Here is a 15922-nt window from a genome sequence, read left to right as displayed (position 1 = left end):
AAGTTGTTGGGTTTTTGTTTGTTTGTTTGTTTGTTTTCTTTTTTTTCAGTGAGCCCAGAATTTAATAATTTAAATTTACCAGTCTGTCACACTTAGTGACTGGCCTTCAATACAAACTGAGGTATCAAGGTCCAGAAATTAGGAATGAAAAAATTCAAGAGATGGCTGCTGAACACTAGTATTTCAGAAAAAAGGAAAGATTAATTTTCCAGATGTAGGATCCCTCATGATGTACTCCTAACCATTCTTACTAAAAAGGTATGAAAATATTCAGAGGTGAGTTGAATTTTAAGGACTTGAGTGAAGACAGTTAATGTGAGTAGTGGTCACTAAGCACAGACAGTTTTATAGTCTATTGGCTTTAGTGAAGCACAGTGTAGCACATGAACTAACAAGAAAATGCCAAAGATTCAATAAAAGTCAAAGTTCAACACCAAATAAACTCAAAAGCCTACTTCAAAAATTTGTTTCCTGCATCATTTACATAAGATAACTCTCCTTGTACATAAGATGTGAATAATAGCATTTATTGAACAATATTCTTATTAAAATAACATTCATCCTATTCTTAAATCAACATTTACCAAACAATAAAAAACATACATTTCATTTACCTTCATAATTCTTTCTAGATGATGCAAACTCCTGATCAGAGCTACAGTACTTTATGGGTGGATTTTTTAAAAATCTAGTTGCAAAACAGGGAAAAACCTACCTCAGTGGTGCTACTGGGAGGTTCCAGTCCAATCATATTGGCCTGTACCAGCTGATGAAGAAGTTGTACTTGAGCCACACTGAGGAAGAAATCCAGGTTTGTTGTCACATTCACCTCCAAAGAATGACCACAGACCAAAATTTCCTGTGGAGAAATTAAGGGAAAATTCTAGATAACAGCTATTTGGAAAATAATTTTTAGCTTCTATATAATTGTATTGTGGTTCTCTGCTGCAGTCAATACTTCAACATTACATATTGTACTAATTTGGTCTTTGTAAGAGAAATTGGTGTGTCAGGCTTCTAAAGGATGCGGCTTATTCTTTGCTTTGCTTTCAACAGCATAAGTATTAAGACAAATTTTGCAAGAAAAGTATCTTGTGCACAAGGTCCTGTTTCCATCTCTTGGTAGGGCTGTCAGATTTTGGGTTTTACTTCCTTGGCAATTATTCCAATTCTCCTTTTCTTCCAAGAAAAGGATGCAACTTTTATTTTTTTTAAAACACAAACTCTGCTTGATTTATAATGAAATCATGTGTTGGAACTCACTGATAACCAATCTAATTGATTTCTCTTTGCCTGTAAGCCACTGTTAATACCTTGGCAAAGCTAGCTGGATAGCCACTGTTTTATTGGTGTTATCTAGCTCAAATAAAGCCCTTCAACACTGTTGGCAAGCAATAACGAGATGAAAAACAGAACCAGTGCAGAAGGATTATTTACTAAGTAGAAGCACTGCTGTGTCTCATGAGAAGCTTGCACAATGTTCAAGCTCTTCATAATCTAAACTAGACCTCTCCCTTCATCAGGGAACATCATCCAGGGAATAGATAACAAGAAGAATGCATGTACAGAAACCACTGAAATTCTTGAACATAAGCATTAGTAAAGCTCAGATTTTTTTAAAAAATGGAATAACTTCTATGCATCCTATTCGTCCCTAAGCTTTCTATTTCTTTTTTACATTAAATAATTTTCTATTTGCCCTTGTGATGACCCTTTACACAAAATATGAAGCTGCCAATTCCTTTGAATGCCCACTAGCTATTATTTTCCAACAATGTACTCCCACTGCATGTTGCAATACACACGTAATGCCCTTCACACTTCTGTACCAGTTTTGCCCTTTTGAGGAGGTAGCTGTTAAGAGAAACGATCTTACGAGCTGACAAAAATTTTCTGATGTTTCCCTTATATAAAATGTTCTTGAGCTACAAAATAATGCTAAAAAGGTAGCCAACATCTTTTCTGTGTAATTTCTTTCACAGACTAAACAATAACAACCTGACCCACAAACAGACAAAAGTGATTGTTAAATCTGGAGTACCTTGAAGTACCCACAGAAATGACTGGGAGGCAGATGCTTTGTAGCAATCTCTGGGCTTGGAAATATGGCTAAAAGAGCTCAGCTCAACTTTCTTCTTATAGATAATCTATGGATTGCATTTCAGGTTTCTTTACAAGAAGCTTGTGAAGCTTGTTTTATAATGGTGTACTGTAGCAGCTCTTCTCAACATTTTTCCATCACCAACTTTTAAAAAATGTTGCTGGAAATTGTTAAAAGATTCCCGTTTTTGAATTGCAAATAGGTTTATCTAGCTCTAGACAGACTACCTTTAATATCAAATGCTATACACAAATTCTTTCTCCAGCAGAGAAAGAACATTTCAGCTAGTGACCTTTTCCTAGTTGGCAAACTCTGTATTTGAAAACATACTTGGACACTTCCAATGGTGGAATGGTAGAATATTAAGATTATCCACATACTAAAAGTTATGCTATTTCTGTTGATATTTTGTACTGACCTCTGGGTGTAAATTCTCTGCAGCATCGATTTTGGTAAAAATAATCGCAGGAGCTGCAGTTATTCGGACAGTGAAATCTGTTAAAATTGGAGTTAGAATAGCTCTCCTTTCCTGATGCCGCCTTATGCTAGAAAAGAGGAAAGAAAGATGGAATTACATTATAAATTGTCAAGGGGCAAACTTCCCATATTATTCTTTACATACAGCATGTAGAACAAAACTTCTTCAATACCAGTTTGGTATTTAATTGTTACCTAAAAATTCATTAAGTATCATTATCATAAGTCATGCTAATTCCAATCCTGAAGGTAAACTTCTACCTTCATTTCACAGGAAAAGTATGTCTAAATATTTCATTCCACAACCTATCTCCAGGTAGACAAGTTTGACACTTGGCACTGCTTCTTCTCCTGTTTAACACAGTATACTCAATAACTTTTAAAAAGATGTGAACTTCATTATCAGTATTCTCCGAACTTGCCTTTCACTTTATAAATAGCTGTCCTGAAGCCTTCATAATATTTGAACTCATGCATTAAAACTCTTCACTGAAAAATTCTGCACACAACATAACCAACACAAAAGAAATACATGAAAAATTAAACTAGCAAATCCCACGCACTCTAGGACTCATACATTAAATTTAAAACGATTGGCTAAGATGTTTTAAATGACTGGAAAATGAAAGGATGTCAGTCTTTCTCCAATGCTTCTGTCTTGTTCTGGTTGTTCTTAGTTGGTACCTTTCCACCTAAATATAAACATTTACTTACCAAGAGTATTTGAGCCATTAAACTTGATAATTGCATTTGTTTTCCAGTTGGGTATTTAGTTTCGGGTTTTTGTTGGGGTTTTTTGTGGTGTTTTTTTTTTTTGGTGGGGTTTTTTTTTTTTTTTTTTTGGTTTGGTTTTTTTTCCCCCTTTTAACCAAATGGTAAGCCTAGAGGCACAACTATCCATAGATGGATCACTAATAGATTATGACAACACATTCCAAATAGCCAGAATCTTCTGGGTCAGGTCAAATAAACTATTGGCACAAAATGCCATCTGAGAGCCTCTGATGAGGGAAAAAAATGAGATCAAGATGGTGTTCAGCCTCTAAAAGAGGACACAGTTCAAATTCCTGGGAGATCCCTTCCATCAAGGTAGGTAAAAAGAACTATCAAAAACTATTATAATTTGCAGAAACATTAAATAACTGCATTTCACCAAGGAGAACTCTGAAAAGCATAAAAAGTTATTGGTCTGATGTAAGTTTTCCTATGCTTACAAAATAGAAAATTAGCAACTATGAAATGATGCAATTTAAGAGATCAAACTACAGTGCCCTAGAGAAGAAGAAGATAGATCTATGCAGAATTCTTCATCAGCATATCAGTTACACTTCTGTATTACCTTGAATCTTGCCATGTCCAGTGATGGACTACCATCTTACCTTAATTAAAAGCTTTAACATTTTGGTCAGCTGTAGCTGTGTTGACCTCTAATGATGGCTTTTAAAGGAAAGTTAGTCTACTTAGAACCCCAAACTAGAAAGTAGACCTGATAGTGGTTAGTTAACATCTTCAACTTGAGAAAATGGTCTTAGATTTTGGAGTTCTACAAATGTTTCTCTCCCTGCCATCACCTAAATTTCAGATTTAAACCAGATGCCTTTCTACCCAATTCCTATTTCCCTTTCTCAACAGGATAAGAAAGAAATTCCTTTTGTTGAGGAAAATGAAAAAGCAAAGTAGTAGAAGAATTCTGTGAAAGAATACACATTAGAAACCTTCCACTTGAAGCGGCATAAAAATGCTATTATGATTTAAATGATGAAAGAGAGCTGTAAAAGCAACTTACTTGTACTCCAAAACCTCAACTGGCTCTCTTCAATCATTGTTCAAATTATTTTCCAGCTCATGCATATTCCCATTTTTTTAAGTTTCATATGCCATTTTAGTAGATACCCAGTACACTGCATCTTAAAGGCCTTTTTTTTGGCAAGATATATTGATTAGATATTTATTTTATTTTTTAAATCATCCTTGAGTGCTACCCCTGACCTACTCTACTTACTACTTTCTGCATTTCTTGTTGGTGAATTTGAACCTCAGTCAAATCAAGTATTAGCAAAATAATTGTGAGTATAAACAGAAGGCAAACAGAGCACAGTAAATAATGAAGGGAAAGGATATGAGAAAGAGCAGAAAAGGAACAAAGAAACAAATTCCACTTTGAATTATTAAGTCTTCCACACTGCACCTAAGCGCAACGTTAACTTAACACAGGTGTACGCCACATGAGCTTATGAAAAAACTTGATTGTGAAGAGCGTAATGATGGCTCTATGTCTGCAGCACATTCATTCCATGGTTCATTTATGCATCTGTTATATATTTGTCTTGGAAAAAAAAAAGGAAAAGCTAGTATTTTTAGAGATGTTAAAGCAGTTGATCATGTACACTTAAAAGTAAGTGCATTTGAAAGACCATATGCTAACGCAAAGCAACAAGGCAGTTAAGCAATTGTGATAAGGCCTGGAGGTGCCTTAGTGCTGAATTTGGGCTTTATCGGCACAATAACATGAACTCTGATTATAGACCACAGATCCACATTGTAAAAGCACAGGATGAAAACGGTCTCTGTCCTCCAAGGCAGAGGCAATTTAAGTATAAGAAAAAACATACTCACAGACAGGGAAGTAAACCAAAGCACTATCAGCACCATAGGTAATGATATCCAGTGGCAACCTGTCTTATGAGTTTTTATATTACAGTATAATAGAAAATAATTTTTTTGGAAGAAAATACGACAATAACTCTGTGAATGTTCACAGGAAATGCCTTTACAATACACAGGTTACCCTAGGAGTGAGCAAGGAAGTGCTTCTTCGAAGAGTTGAATGAGGCAGTAACTGCTACGATGAGGTCTGATGAGCAGTGAGTGTAGAGATGCCAAAGCAAATGAAAGAAAACACATAAGGGGAAATGGATAGACCTAGAGGCCTGAAAGTACCTTGAAAGCAATGGCATATCTAATGATTAATATGACAAAAAATGTGGGGAGAGAAAAAAACTGTGAAGAATGGAATTTTGCAATGGATGCAACAACATTTGATTACATCAAATCAAATCATCAGTGTTTGATTATATCCTCTCAGAAGCATATTGAGCTCATACAAGGAGGAAAAACTGCCAAAGAGATGATGTTGCACTAATTAAGGAGGGGCGAGGATGTGAGACTGGATAAGTTGAGAAAATGCACAAGTAGGATTATAAGTTTGCTTCTTATGTGGAAAACACTAATCAAAACAAACAAACAAACATTGCCACTAACAGCTAAACATAACCTAGATGTAAAACTTGGAAATGTTTACCTAATTATGTATTTTTTAAGTGATACCTTATTGAATCTAGAGTTTGAGACCTTATATACTTAAAAATTCATAGATCAAGAAGAAACTTGTATACATTCAATATATGAATGACAACTGAGCATGTTTGCACCATGTAAATTTACTACCTGTGTAAATTTACTAAATTTACACAGAAAGATGACTTCTCATGGAAAATTTTGTGATGTTAAAAAGAAAAAAAATGTATTGGCATGAAATAGGCCATATAATCAAAGTGATCTCTAGTAGTGTGAGGCATACAAAACCTCAAAAGATGTTACTTATGTTAGCATATTAATTTAGGACTTATAAAAGATTTTTCTCATGCAGATTTCCCATGTAGTTGTATAAATCAGTTAATCTCTGATTCACAATGTATTAGGATATCTGGCTATTAATGAGTCATTAACATCCTTTCAGCTCTCCGAGGTGTTGCAAAGACATGTTGCGGAACAGTAAAATAGCATAGCAATATTTTAAGGACTATTTAATGACCGAAATTCGATAACAAACAAATTTACATCATCTGGCTGTACAGAATTACTATTTTTATAATATATTGCTCAGTAAAGCTAATTTTCATTATATTAAGAATGCCGTGTGACATTTCTTTGCTGTGGATTAACATAAAAAATAACATGCTCCGTCTTATTGAGTAAGGCTTTGTACAGTATGAATACAAGCCCAAGTTCAGGTACAACGGAAGCAACTACAATACAGCACTGAATAAAAATGCATTGCATTTTATTTCAAAATATTCAAGGGAATGCCCTTACTTCCATACACATGGATCTACAGATCAGTTTTTTCTGGTCCTTCTTATTAGAACTTGGCAAGCTGCCAAGAACTTTCCAAAAAAGCATGAAAATGAAAACTATTCAAAGCAAAATCTGCAGGAAACCTTTCTGAGGATCCTTGCAGTGGTATTTTGCTCAATTTTGGACAACTGATCATTGGCTCCCTGATGCACTCAACGAGAGTCCCAGAGAGCTGTTCCAGATGGTGGTATGCCAAGGACAAAACTGTAACACAGTATATTGCCACACTCAATTCATTACCACACAGAGAAGTAATGCTTTTAAGCTCAATTATTATTATTTTTTCTAAACAGAGTTTATTCAGGCTGCAGGAAGCAGAAGTTGCTGCTGGGAGCTGTAGAAGGACGGCACAGGGATGGGGGCGAGGCCTCAAGAGAGGATATATTTCTTGATTTCCTTCAGGGCTGTTGTTTTTTCCATTGAGTGGAAGGAGAGGGAGGAGGAGATCTGCAAGCTGAAAAAGCAGTTTTCAATCAAGAAAACTTCTTTTGGTTAAGTACTCCCAGTTCCCCACATGCTGTTTGGTAAAGGGAATAAATGTGGACAGGTTTCATTTGTACATAACCTTATTAGAACTGTCTGACTGTTTCCAGTATTCTTTTTATATATTACACCATTAGGGAGCTTTTTATAACATCTACAGTGAAGTATAAACATTTCATAATGGAAAGAGTTATGATCCCTGATCCTCAGTACAGCAGGGCATTTGGACATTTTCTGTGAGATAGCATCCACACTACCAGAGTTTCCCAGTTCCCCCATTCTTCTTGGGGTGACCTGCAGAGACACAGGAGGCATCACTCCAGCATTCACTATCACCCCTCTTGAAGAATTTTACACTAAACATCTTCAAGTATTCAACAACTTAGTGTCAAAGTATGGCAGCTTGCTTTCCAAACTACAACATAAAGGTTGAAAAAAAAAAAAAATCATCCCCATGGGATATTAAGTACTAGAAGTACTGAATTCCAGAAAAAATGGTGGGAAAATGTGAAGATTTAAATGATAAATAATGCCAAAAACCTTCAATTATTTGTGTGATATCCATAGATCTTTTAGTTAGAATGATTTGGTTTTCATGCAAATTTTTAAAGTGAGACCAGATTTCAACCCAGTAGACTAAATTACAACATAATTTATTTCAGAATTTTTGAGACTTAATTTTGAAATAATGTTTTTGGAAATGGGAATGGAAAATGAATGGCTGGTATCTATTCTGAAGTTTTCTGTAAAGTAACTATGAAATACTTGGATAAAGACTGGATTCTGTATTGCCCCACATAGCACCTAAGAACTAAAAAAATGAGAAAAAGGATTTCCAAAAAGGATCTGTACACCAGGTGATCCTAATACAGCATAGCACTGGGTAAAAACAAATAGAAGTACATTAAAACCAAATAAAGAAATTAACCCTAAACTAATTCGGCAAAAATAATTCATCTATTATTCAGTTCTAGGTTTAACATGTTTAAGGAACTTAAAGAAATAAAACAGAAAATGGTATCACAATAAGGTTAAAGAACAAAGCCTCTGTGATAGTTGCAGGAAATCTTAAGGTAAACTTAATCCCTTACTGAAAACAGTAAGCACCATGTAAAACATCATGCAGCCTCCCTCTTGGTGCATGCTGGAAATACTGCAGTGGATGGCAGAGTTCAGTGCAGGTTCTTCCAGTTCTCATCACAGCACTTCCACAGATCATAAAATAAAACCAGACACAGAAAAACTGACTGCCAAATAAAAACCAAAATGGGAACATCCTGAAAAAACTGCACTAAATCTGTAAAATTTAAAGCTAAAAGGACAAGAAAGCACTCATACTTTTTCTTGAAAACAAATTCAAGCTGGAATTAAAATACTGTAATTGCATACCAGAAACGAAAAGCTAATGTATTTAATTCCAACTGATATAAATTAAAACCCAAGTAGATGATGCATTCAAAAGCAATTTTAAAACCCACATACTTATTTGTCAAATACATTCTAATGACATTTTATTTTGGAAGTCTGGTGAGGAAAAGAAGAATGTCCAAGCAGTTACAGAAAAAAAAAGAAAAAAAAAAAAAGGAAAAAAAAAGAAAAAAAGAGAGAACTCAGATTGTCTGTAATAGCTGCTTCCCTTATGTTATTAGCTTTTCAGGAATCCCACCAAATTTCCTATCTAAATCTATAACCATAAAGTTCAGACCAAAGTGTGCTGGCAACAGGGTTTCAGTCACCAGTGGGAAGGAAAACGAAAGCCATCTCCTCAGTGGCTGGTTTTGCTATGTTAGCTTAACTTGCAAATTGGCCACAAGTCCTTTGGAGATCATTATAATCGTATTTTTCAAGATATTCCAGTGGACACATGTAATTTTGTGACAAAGAACTTCGTGAGGAACTTGTCCAACCTGAAGGCCTGACTAGGAGGTCATAGACATTTTTAAGGCTAAGAATTTAAAATAAAAAACATGTTTGGAATTATGAGTTTAAAAAATAATAAGTAAATAGTTAAAAGGCAAGAAAGAACCACATGATCTTATAAATGAAGAACAGAAACTATTACTGTGTTTAAATTTTTATCGATACTGCTGTCACTCCTTGCGGTTTTATCATTACTTAGGTTAGATCTGCTTTTCCTGCCTTCTACTTTCAATGATAAACTGGAATTTATTATTGATCACAGCTTTTTCCTGCATGCTCTCCTCCAGAATGAGCTTATTTGCCCTCTTGACCTTTCATCAATACATCACTTACAAAGCTCAGTCTGTGTGCCATCCTCATGTAGCCTTTGCTACAGATTGCCTCGCTTTCAGAAAAATCTGAGTCCTCTCATCTCCCCTTTTTCAGAAAGTTAAACCAAAAATAGTTATTTCATTATGATTCTGCTTGTTTTTCTATATTAGTTTTAGGAACTCATCCTTCAATTCAGATAGGAATCCTGTCTTAGGAACCAAAAAATTATGCATGCATTTAATAAAAATTGGATTATTTCTGCATGAATTAGATATAAATATATATAAATACATAAAACTTAGATATAAATGAAAATAAATAACTGAATGTGTAGGCAAAGAGGCATCTCCAAGCAGAAACACTTGTAAATCCATTAAACTACTTTCGAAAGCTTGCTCTTGGCCATCAGATCTTATTCCTGTTGGACTGCTAAACAGTCTGTAAAAATTCAGTTTTAAACTACTTGGATGAATTCTTAAGTAGAAAAAATTACATTACAACTAAAATAAAAATTTCAAATCATCACAAATTACCAATTAACCCCCCCTACTTTATATTTGAAAACTTTAAAATTTAAAACAGCATGCAAGTGTATGCATGCTGAATCTCTCAACCCTGCTTAAGCAGAGGGTGGGGCTTTGCGTGCACATATCATACAATAAACAATAAAGGAGACTTAGTTGAAATATCTCATTCTCAAAATTCATCTGGTTTTAGTTACAGAAGTGCAAAAAACAGTTCAGAATCAATAGGAAATGTTCTACTTTATCCTCCACTAATTTAGAAATGTCTAAGCTGGTTTTACTCAAGCTTTGTTAAATTACAAACAAAAGAAGTTTAAAAAAACCCAGAAAAAACAACACCAACAAAAAAACCCAAACCAAAACCTCCCATCGCTTGTAGAGACTGAGAAGCTGAAGCCTCAGCCCTGGGGTTATTTTTATGGCCAGACAGTAAGTCACTCAGGGAAGAACTTATAATGGAAGCAAAGGCACACAAGAACTGGAGAGTAACTACAGTAACAATAACAGTAATATGCAATTCAAATGTGTAATCGAAAACTCCATGGAAATGTGCTTGTAATGTAGAGCAAACCCAACAATGAATTATTTAATTCAGATATACTGTCAGTGATTTGTGTCTGTGCACATAGTGTCTGTGCTATGTAATGTCAGAAAATAACAAGTTTTTTTAAAAATCCCTACCTACTGGCCATGTTCCATTCAAGTGCTGGATTTTGAGAATTTCTCTCACTTTCTGTCAAAACTCCTCCTTTTCCATTTTCTTTCTCTGGTTTCAACTGATTCCAATAAGCAGTGCCAATGTTGATAGATTGAAGATCTATTTGATATTGTCTGTCTTCAACCTCTGATCCAGGGTCTCGAAGTATTCCTAGATTTAGTGCTCTCCTGTAATACCAAAGAAAAAGGAAAAATAATCAGCATAGGCCAAAATCAGACCAATCAGATATTCATTAAGACACAAATTTAATATGTCATTTTTGCCACTCTTGCCTCCATCGAATCATTATTTTCATTCCAGATCTTCAGAAACAGCCAGCTGCCTATTTCCTATGGAATTCAATGTGAAATATGCAAATGGGTATATTCCTAAATTTAGCCAGATCCACCAAAGTTGATATAAGTCTTCACTGCACTCCCAAAAATCAGGTCCATATGAGTAGCCTTATGGGGAAGCAGGACTGATTCATATCTACTGAATAGATAAAGGATGTCACATCAAGTCCTCAAAAAGAACACCTATGTATCAGTATAACCCAGAAAATCATTATGACACAATCTTCCCAGTGTTCAAACTTATCACAGAATAAAAATTAAAAAGAATATTGCAAGATGATGGGAAAAAAATCCTTTTAATTAATAATTTAATCCATGGAATTTCAGTATAGTGCTTTTTTAATTAAAATGCTTCTGAAAAGTGAGGAAAAAAGCATTTTTGAGTGAACCACATTCCTTGTGGATTCTTCCAAATTCTACCATATTCAATTTTACAGAATATTTCAATCTTGAGCTGAGTTTTGGAAACAGTCAGACTCAACTTCAAGAGCTATTAGATAAGGGGGGCCTGCTGAGACCATTCAGTTTTATCAGTAACCAGTATCAGAGGAGTATTCTACTACATTTATCTTCTGCTAATAAGCACTAGGAAATATTAAAAAAATCTACCTTGCCCTTTGTACACTGGGAACAATACAGCTTTTTGAGCACTGCTCACTTAATACTATAATAAAAATTCACAATTAAATTTATCAGTGCATTTCAAAACAAGCCAGTAAAGGGAGCAATTAATTATGATCATAAATTTTAGTCTATTTTTATTGATTTCATACATCTACTTTAAAGCTTAAGCTTCTTATTTACATATGACATCCAATCAAATGTTCTGTTCTAGGTTGCTGTCTTATGCCAGAATTATTTAATACATAGCTGCTGTCTTCACAAAGAACTTCATAATTCTGCAATCTGTTTAATCGTTGATGTTAATAACAAAGGATTAAATAATAAATAATAAATATAAAATAAGGATTAAAGCAGCACATCCCCAACTGTGATGTACACACTGTATGCAGTCTGTAAGTATAGGTATGCAACCTGTTTCAAAGTGCAATCCAAATGCTGGTCAAATCTAAACACAGTTGAAACTGCTCATACACTGCCATTGTCACCAACAGAGTATGTCAGCAATTAAGAAAATTAAGTAATTAATCTTATGTACCCACAGAGGCATGTGGATGACAGGAAAGCCATTTTGATCAAGTCATTCCTGGTGAGGCAATGTGATGGCACTATTCAGTAGCCCCTATAACTTTCTTAAACGCTTAGTAGAAATACACTGAAAATCTGTTATGTCAGTAGTGGTATTTCAAAATTAAATGTGGTTTCTTAAAACTCAAGAATGTGTTTGTCAACTTTCCACATAGAGAGATCTAACCACAAAAACTGTGCCTTTTATTATTCTTTCTAAGGCATTATTTCACCAGTATGAATGCAGTTCTTTTAAAAAAACACCACAGCAGATTATTGTATGACCCAGTGCCTATTTACATACTTTGTCTAATACAAGTAAATACTGAAATGTACGTTTTGTGAAATATTACTGAAAAAAAAGCATCAAATTACATATTTTAGGAAATTTGCTTATGTATATAAAACAGAATATGATACTAATTTCACCTGCATAATGGATTCTTCTCTCCTGTACTTCATAGTGAAGAACATTTTTTATTTCTTCTTTTATGAGCAGCTTGATAAGTTCTGTTAAAATCACCTAAAACTATATCCCTTAGGCTAATTCAGCACAATTGTGATCTTGTAAACCAAATTCCTTAAGAAAATGTATCTGTATGCACCAATCTGAAACTCCCATTGCGACAATGGCTTTCATCCCCTCACCAGTTTATTTATTTAAACATAAACCACAACAAAATCACCCTTTGACACAAATTTTTAGGTGCAGGAAAATACATAGGGGTATTATTTAAACACAAGGTCCTGGTGCATTTAATTGGTGGTATAACATTTGTCTCAAATCTTCGTTCGCGAAGCCTAGCCATGATAACATTTGTCCAGTATATCTTTTTTTTGTTCTCCTTTGGGATGTTACAGCCTAATACTTTGACATAACAATTCACATTTTCATTCTGTTCCTACTATTAACAATCTCCTATATATAATACAAAACTCTTCTTCTGACCCATTAGATCACTTTTGATATCCAAGCAAACAAACTGTTTCTATAGATGACCCATTTCAAGAAACACCTATTTTACACACAGATGTACGATATAAGGATTAGTTATTAATGCCTTGATTTTTTGACTAACTTACTATTGCTTTCAGAAAGTACACCATGTCAGTTTTATATACAAGATAAAAAAATAACCTTTTCCCAAATAGGCAATATACATACAGGCTTTTATATAAGCATTAATTTCTGGTTTCCCATATCAACAAATTTATGTACAGGCATTTACATAAGCACTCATTCCTGCTTTTCCATATCAACAATTTTCCTAAGTATGCTTCCAATTTATTAGTTGTATACTTCCTAGAAGGATGAGAGCTAAACTGTAGCAAAAGTGGCTTAATCTTAAGCATACATGCTTTGTATAAACCCTGCAGCCTTCTTGATTCTGCAGCTTTTGAAATCCTTGTAGCAAATAAAATCAGGAAAACAGAGTAAGTCAAATTAATGACTTCTGTACCTCTAGCATAAACGATGTTTTACCAGCTGAAATTTACTGTCGGGGTTATGATTTTAAGTGCTTCCCTCTTCTGAAAACAACTTCACTATCCCATCTGAACCTTTTGGCAGGTGGTGCAGAATACAACAGTTGGTAAATAATACAGCAAGATCATAAGCAACCAAAGACAATCCTAAGCATGTAACAGGAAACACAGCGTTAAAGTTTTTCTTTTTTAAAATTGATTTAGTCTGGGTCAGGCTTTTTGTATGTTTATTGAAGAGGCAGCTCATGTTGAACCAGTTAATACAAGCTGCTGAATAGGCATAATTCTGAGACCCATTGTAAAGAAGCAAAATCTATTCACTTACAGCTCAGCTGAGGCCTACAAAAAGCTAAACAAGCCAGGAAAATGGCATTTAAAGACTACACATTATGTTACAATTAAGAAATATTCACAGACTTTACACACAGCAGTTAATTTTTGTTAGCGCTTATTAGAACTCTGTGTGCACTGATTTCTGCTTCCAGGTACAAAGAAGACAAACCTTTCTATCCAAATTTCAATTATTAAAGGTTTTTTCTGGTGTTAAGAGATCCTCCCTATTCTAACTTAAAAAGGAAACAAACGGAGTCCTGAAGAGGAGATACAAGGACTGCCTGAAACAATCCCTCAGCCTTGGCCATATTGATCACCACCATTGGTCTACCCTGGCCTCCAATCGGGAGGCCTGGAAACACAACATCTATAACGCTGCTGCTGCTTTTGAGAACACACACAGGATCACTCTCAAGGAGAAAAGACAGCGCAGAAAGAATCATGTCTCGTCGATATCACCTGGGGAGTCTTTCTGCTGTACGTTCTGCAACCGGACTTGTCTATCTCGCATTGGCCTTTTTATCCATCAGCGCGCTTGTAGCAAGCGTGGGTAGAGCCCTTCTCAAATCTTCGTTCACGAAGCCTAGCCATGATGATGATGATTTTATAGAGGTGTGGCCTGTATGCAAGAGGACCCCTTCCTCTTCTGCTTAGGCTTGTAGAGTCCCAGCCTAAATGTAGTCTTAAAGCCCCTTAGCTATGCATGAGATGTAACTGGATACTGTAGAAATCACAGTAATATTTATCCCTGACCTAATGCACCTTAACTGCCTTTTTCCAAATTCAATAAAGTTTCCTCCTCGATAAGGCCATCAAATGTCTTTTACCAAACAGGGAAAACTGAAGCAAGTGTTTATGGATGCAATGGACTCCACCTGGAATGAGATGCTATAGATGTTAAGAAGGGCACGGAACAAAAATTTAGTAAACCTAGAGAAGCTATGACAACTACACTGGCTTTTGAAAATGCTAAGCTCCTATAAGTAAAATCTCAGACAGGAATCAGCTTTTCAAAGACAGACAAGTAGTCTTTTTTTTTTTTTTTTTGAAATCACAGCAAATAGATGCCTTTTTGTCACACACAAAGAAATTAATGCTTGAGCTACTGTGAGAGAAACAGAGCTTTCCCATATTCACATGAATATTTCCCATATTCACATAACATATATAGACGTGACCTTAAAACTAGAATAAAAAAATCCTGTAGCTAGACTTTTCATGATGGAAGTCTTGGATGTGCCTAAATTTGGATATAATAAACCTACTTTTTTTGTGAGGAAGATGAAAAGAAGAATGAGAAGTGAAGCAGAAAAAAAGGGGAGAAGAATTACTGGATTGAGGCACTGAAGCTGAAATTAAAGAAAAGCAGCAGGTAAGAAAATTTTAATACTGTAAGAAGAGAGGAGGAGACATCCTTAGGCAATTAGAGAAGGTCCTGACAAATTTCTAATATTTTGTACATTGTCCTGGGTACACATTCTGCCATACTGAGTGATATACATCTCTTCCAAGAGAAGTGTAACCTCAGGTTTCTAACCCTGCCATCTGTCCATACGGAGACTCATTTGTGGTTTAACAAACTGTGTTTTGTGACTGCCAGAATGCTGGAAACCGCTTACTTTAGTCTGGGTCACTAGAGCAGGTTTTTAAATGCCATCAGCAGTAAACTCCAAATCTTGCAGTTTCTGCCTCTTTTCCACAGGAACTATGCCACAAATGACTGGCTTTGTTGGCAGCTGCTCCTTCTCCCCTCTCCAGCTCAGCCTCAGAATAACTCAACTACTGTCCCATCTCCACATTTGCTGGCTCACACTCTGGATCGGATACCAACAAATTTTTATTAAAAGCAAATATAAACTGAGTAGAGTAAAGCTACTTTCTTTAATGCTTTACTGATTAGCAAGTGATA

The 15922-nt window shown here is 35.1% G+C and overlaps 1 protein-coding gene across 1 annotated transcript in view; it reads right to left on the bottom strand.

Moving 5' to 3' along the window:
• The window catches only part of LOC114068236 (vacuolar protein sorting-associated protein 13B-like), a gene marked incomplete at both ends in the record, with an annotated part of 202250 nt that overhangs the window by 106326 nt on the left and 80002 nt on the right, over positions 1-15922 (bottom strand). Inside the window, 3 exons of the mRNA XM_027904187.1 lie at positions 716-859; positions 2520-2646; positions 10636-10839. Of these exons, the coding sequence (XP_027759988.1) occupies positions 716-859; positions 2520-2646; positions 10636-10839 (475 nt within the window). The remainder of the gene's footprint in view (positions 1-715; positions 860-2519; positions 2647-10635; positions 10840-15922) is intronic.

The sequence above is a fragment of the Empidonax traillii genome, unplaced genomic scaffold, assembly GCF_003031625.1.
Source record: "Empidonax traillii isolate 1590-97213 ecotype Southwest subspecies unplaced genomic scaffold, ASM303162v1 scaffold1017:size211477, whole genome shotgun sequence".
Taxonomy (NCBI): Eukaryota; Metazoa; Chordata; class Aves; order Passeriformes; family Tyrannidae; genus Empidonax; species Empidonax traillii.
Note: the sequence above shows the minus strand (reverse complement) of the source record. Positions and strands in the feature narration are given on the sequence as shown.